Raw genomic sequence first — 6000 nt, forward strand, 5'->3', positions numbered from 1 at the left:
AAATTTTCTCAGGTGAAATAGAGTCAGTTGGCTCTTATTACCTGGCATAAGAATGACAGAAGGAAAATGAAGTTTTAGATAATGAAAACGATTATAAGGTTCTATAAGATATCTCATTTTAAGACAGGATAAAGTCTTTTTCTTTTTGATTTGCTACTATTTTTATTCGTGGTTCTTATTTACTAAACTGTTTCTCTAGTCATTTAAAATAGTTTCGGTAATCATTTCAAACTGTTTAAATTATTGAGAAAGTTTCCTTTATCATGCTTAGTGTTTGACATGCAAGCTACAGCATAGACATAATTTAATACAGCCTTAGAAATTGTCATTAATGTCCCAGGTCAAGGGAGGATTTATTCCGTTATAAGAGAAATGTACAGCAATGTTATCTAAAAATATTAACTCATGTGTACCCAAGTGCAGGAAAGGTCATACTTTCCTTAGGTAGATTAAAATGAGGAATGTCACTAAGTCACTAAAATGAATTTCATTTGAAAAGTTCTAGGGGCTCATTTTTTGGTGAGAAAGAGGGATGAACGACATCAGTTTTCCTTGTGCCTTGTTATCTCTGTCAAAATACTGTCTCGAACTCCAAAATCATATGAGCAATTTTCTAAGCTTTTTAAGTTTGTTCCAAAGATTACTGTTTCCTTTTTACTCCTCTAAAGCTGGGACATCAAGATTGTGTTTGCAGTTCAGAATTAAAGGCTTCTAGTTCATGGAACTGATTCATAGGGTACTTTGTTTCAAAGGACCTCAGGGCAATAATGAATGGTTTGGAGAACAGAATATTTGTCAGACAATTCAAGTCTCTCTTTTTAAAATACTCTAGTCAGGAAATTTTCCTTGTTAAAGAAAGATCATTGGCAAGTTATCTGGTACACTCTGTGTTTGTTTACCAATTGCTGGCAAACCAATGTTGACATTTTAGCATTTTGGCCTTTAGTGGAAGTCTATAGTGCTATTTTATATCCTTGTGTTTTGTAATAGTTTATTGAATGAAATACCAGCTTTGTAGTATTAATAATTTCTGCCATTTTTATTTTCTGCACAGGATCCTGAACATAATGAGTGATCAATAAATATTTGAAAAACCAATAAATGATTGAATATTCTGAGACATTCAAGCAAACTATATTTTGAGACTTCTGATTTTCTGTCATACCATTGTTGGGTGGTACAGTGAATAATTAGATAATGAAATTAGAGTCTTTATGTTACATAGCTTCACTACTTAAAAATTACCAGATTTTCTGTCATACCATTGTTACATAGCTTCACTACTTAAAAATTTAACAGATTTTCTGTCATACCATTGTTGGGTGGTACAGTGAATAATTAGATAATGAAATTAGAGTCTTTATGTTACATAGCTTCACTACTTAAAAATTACCAGACTACAGTAATTTTTAATAAGATATTTTGGATTTTTACTTTCATAGTAATTTAGACCTGACATTGTAGCTACGATCTACTCTAGTGTCTTGCTTACCAAAAATGAAAAATAAGCCCTAGGTAAATTAGTTGCTAGGGACAATTGTGAGAGCCCAGGTCTCCTCATTTTAAGGCCAGAATTATTTTGGCTTGTTCTTTTAATGTCTATTAATCATTGTGATGCGATTTGAGAAAATATCCAATTAGTCAGTAGAATCTTCTATAATAAAGGAAGAACTAGTTCAGAAGATACCTTGGGACTCCAAGTGTTTCGTTTCAAACATCTGTTCATTTTTCACACATTTGTAATAAAATTTTTACCAAAATATATCTTATAAAGAAAATAATTACTGGCAAGAGCTTGATATTTTTATTATTAAAGTGTTCTAATGAAAATTAGATTCTAAGGCTATTAGGCTATTTACTCCATGTTTTATAATAAAGCTTATTGTTCTAGTTTCAAAGGCAGAAATGTTTTAGTTAAACAAATTCTAGAACTTTATTTCCTGAATACTGTTTTTATTTTCAGGTTATTCCCAAGTACAAGTTACAAAATTTAACTTGCATAAGGAATGCAACTCACTTTTTTTCTTAAGTTTTTCAAATTTTCATGAAAGATACTATTCAGCCATTATCTGCTAAAAGGATGTATTCTGAGTTATCGTATGTCTATAGTTACTCAATTTTTTATAGTCCTGAAAAATGATGTGTTACTTGGGTTTGCTCACATCCTTTGGAGTTAATATAAGATTAATCAAAAGTATCTGGCATAGTCTGTGACTGATTCCTGGGTTTTGTTGATACATGATAAGCACCCTCACTATTGCATCAGAATGAGTTCATCTATTATAAACCTTGTGTTATTCTTTTGGTTTCTCAAATATTGTGATTACTTTCAAAATCTACAGAAATTTTAGGAATAGATACTGGAATATATTTTTCCATATTAACTTAACCCCTTAAAAGTTTTAAGTTCAACTATTTTGAATTTTCCCAAAAATATTTTTCTAAGCATGATGTTTTAGAGTCATGTAATGCCACGCGCATAGAATTCCGTTATTCTCAGTAAGGTATTTTCATACTAGACATGTAAGTTTTATTACATGTGACATGACAATGAGCCTAATTTCAAGAAATTTACCATCTACCTCAAGAGACAGACTAGATGCATTAAAAGATATTAATCAAAAATAAGAAATAATTCAAGTTGGTCTATGTTAAATACAGAACACATGCTATTGACCAATAGTTTCCAAACTCAGGCTGTGTAGCAGACTCATCTAGATATCTTTTTTAAAAATACATATTTCCATACCCCACCTGAGTTTATTGACTTAGAAATTCTAGGCTTTAAACTTTGTAATTAAAAAATATCTCCAGGTGATTCTGAGGGATAGCCTTAGATATGTGGATATATAGTTTTAAACCGTAAATATGCATAAGTAATTGGGGTAATAGTGGAACACTTCGTGGAGGCAGTGGATTTGAGATTGTGATTTGAAAAATGGCCAGGCATTTGAGAAGGAGTAATATTATGAACACAATTGTAGATGTGGGACTAGAAATCGCGTGGGCATGATTAGTTTATCATACAACAAATGATTCCTAAAGTGAAGGGTGGAAAATAAGATTGAGGAGGTAGATAAATGCCAGCCTGGAGATTCTGGGATACTGGGCTTTGTCTTGCAGGCAACGGACTCAATAATCAAACATTTTTGTCTAAGGAGATTATATATGTAAAGCAACTTTGAAAGAATACATATTTGGTGTTAACATGTGGGATTGATTGGAAGGCTAGGGACTAAGGACAAACTACAGTAGTAGACTAGGCTTGAGGGGACGAGGGTCTGTGTAGAATGCTTCTTGCGCAAATGAAAATGAGAAGAGCTGGGACCCATGATAATAGTAAAGGAAGAACTGATAGCAAAGAGTACAATCATAATAATGACTTGTTAAAACACAAGGTGGGGGGCGGAAGTTACAACCTTTATGCCTGTATGTCTAAAAGGCAACAATCAGAAAGTATTCACCAGTTTTCAGTTAGGATACACTGAGATTGTCTCTTTAAATAGTTCTAAAGAATTTGGAAAATAGTCAAATAAGGCTAAATCCTAACCATATAGAAAATAATATGACCGGTAAATAAGTTATTATTTTCAGAAATAAGCACATTCTCTCTCTCACATGTAATCGTGATACCATAAAGTCATTGTATTTTCTCAGCCGAAGAAGTACCAGCTTATTTGTGTAACAAATTAAATCTAATGACACATGTAGACCCAAGAGGCTTTTCTAATGAAAGACCATTGTACGTTAAATATGTTCATCTTTGCAAAATATCTTACAAATGAAGACAAACTACATTTAGCTAAAATAAAAAGAGTCCATTAAAAGGGTATTTTATTAGAAAAATCCAAATTATCAAATATTTTTATTATCACAATATTGGATGTCATTTAATCTGCCAAGAAATAGCAGTTATTTCAATAACACATCAGGCTGATAAGCCATGTTGATATTGTTGATAAACATTTCAAGACCAGAGTAAAAGGAGCAGATGAGTAGATTGAAAGACTGTAACAGATATCCAGGTCCATGGCTGGGCAAATGCTAACTCTTGAGCATCAATGACTAAATTAAAAAATAATGAGTCAAGTATTTGTTGCAAACTAGATGTTAGAACTTTAAAAACTGTCTGCCCAGCTTCCTGGTTTCGTTCACTCTTTTTCACTCCAAGTCATACTCTCCAGCTTTCTTTATCCATCTTTGTTTGCCTCTGTCCTTCATCGCCCAATGCTCTGCCTTAGGTCAGCCAGAGGCCACAGATAACATTGTGCCCGAGTTACGAATACCAACGTTCCTAATGCATGTTTTGTGTCAACTCTGGATGTTGTGTCTCACATTCAATTTTAAGAAATTAAGGGAGACGATGGTTTGCAGTCCAGAAAAATAAAAACAAAAACAAAACAGAAAAAGGACTTTTAACAAATCTTGTATCTCTCCTAGTGCTCAATTACCTGTGGCAAAGGAATGCAGTCCCGTGTTATCCAGTGCATGCATAAGATCACAGGAAGACATGGAAATGAATGTTTTTCCTCAGAAAAACCTGCAGCATACAGGCCATGCCACCTTCAGCCCTGCAATGAGAAGATTAACGTAAATACCATAACGTCACCCAGGCTGGGTAAGTTGACCATAAAAAGGGATGGTTTTGAGAAATATGGAAATACTCATGGCTTCTTTTATTCTGCATATCACTTTAAAATTTAGTTATAATAGTATACTAATTAGTTTGGTTCCGACTAAATTGCCTCTATTTGACTGTGTTTTAGTCTGAATGGTCAGATGGGTAAAAAATGCTAAAGACTAAACTATTTTGATTCCTGAAACTGTCTACTTGGAGTCAGGCTCTGGCCATATGAAAGCCACACCACCCAAGGTCATCTTATAAAGGGTTGAAGGCTGTAACCATATTTTGGGTTCTGACCAGTCCCGTGGCAGAACTATCAATTAAAGTAAGGTGTAGTGAAAAGGTGAGGTTGGAGTATATCCTTTAGATCTCTGCACTATTAATAGCATTCCTTGTGATCCTGGGTACAAATTATTCTTTGGAGAGACATAGAGTAAAATATGGCTTTCAAGAAAAATGGATGCATGGGTATATACCACCAAACAAGAGGTACCATTTTTTTTCATATTTAAGGATATAATATTAAATACAAATAAGTACCAGTCACATGTCTATTTACATAGTTTTTTATGTTACAAAATGTATTCATATATATTCTCAATTCCTGTTATTCAGTCTAATCCATCAGGAAGAGCAGAGTATGTATTCTAAGTAAATATAGTCTGCACCAGCATAATAAATATTCACGAATGAATTAGCTTTTATTTCTGTGTAAATTAGTGGCTTTAAACAGCATTGCTACCTGGCTGTTACTGGGTTAATTTACGTTTAACACCTTCAGTTTTAATTTGTACATTTAATCTCCAGGGGAACAATTTAATCATAAATTGTTATAGATTGTGTTTCAGATTCAATCACGTGGAAAAGTTTGGTTCTTCATAGAAATACAGAAATTCTTTTTCGAGCCAAATAATTAACATTTCTAAGAAATAATCAGTTCAAGTAGAATTAAGACTAGTTAAGACAAAAAGTTAAGCAATCCTAGAGCAGATGCACTGAATCCATGTGTTCAGAAACAACATAATCCCTTTCTCCAACAATTACTTGGAGTCCTTCTTGAAGTATCACGTGGCAGAAAATAATGGAGTAAAAGAAGAATTTAATTAAAATTGCGTTTTCTCTGTTTATTACTCCTTGAAGGTGTACCCCGAAACACAGAAGCACGGTGGTTGGAAAAATCTAAGACTGTTAAAAGTAAAGTAATGAATCATATTAGAATAGTGGCAAAAGAAAGAATTATAGCAGGACTGACTTTTATTATACATGCCAGAACATGCTATTTCTTCAGAAAACCTGAAGCCAAATTTACATGGCCAAAGTTTTTATATCAAGTTCTCATTTCAAACACTATATTGCTTTAAATGTCACTCACTTGC

General features: G+C 33.1%; 1 protein-coding gene across 1 annotated transcript in view; it reads left to right on the plus strand.

Moving 5' to 3' along the window:
* ADAMTS19 (ADAM metallopeptidase with thrombospondin type 1 motif 19) overlaps window positions 1-6000 on the plus strand; it is a 223829-nt gene that overhangs the window by 212905 nt on the left and 4924 nt on the right. Inside the window, exon 22 of the mRNA XM_011362252.2 lies at window positions 4441-4618. Within this exon, the coding sequence (XP_011360554.2) occupies window positions 4441-4618 (178 nt within the window). The remainder of the gene's footprint in view (window positions 1-4440; window positions 4619-6000) is intronic.

Source organism: Pteropus vampyrus, unplaced genomic scaffold, assembly GCF_000151845.1.
Source record: "Pteropus vampyrus isolate Shadow unplaced genomic scaffold, Pvam_2.0 Scaffold74, whole genome shotgun sequence".
Lineage (NCBI taxonomy): Eukaryota > Metazoa > Chordata > Mammalia > Chiroptera > Pteropodidae > Pteropus > Pteropus vampyrus.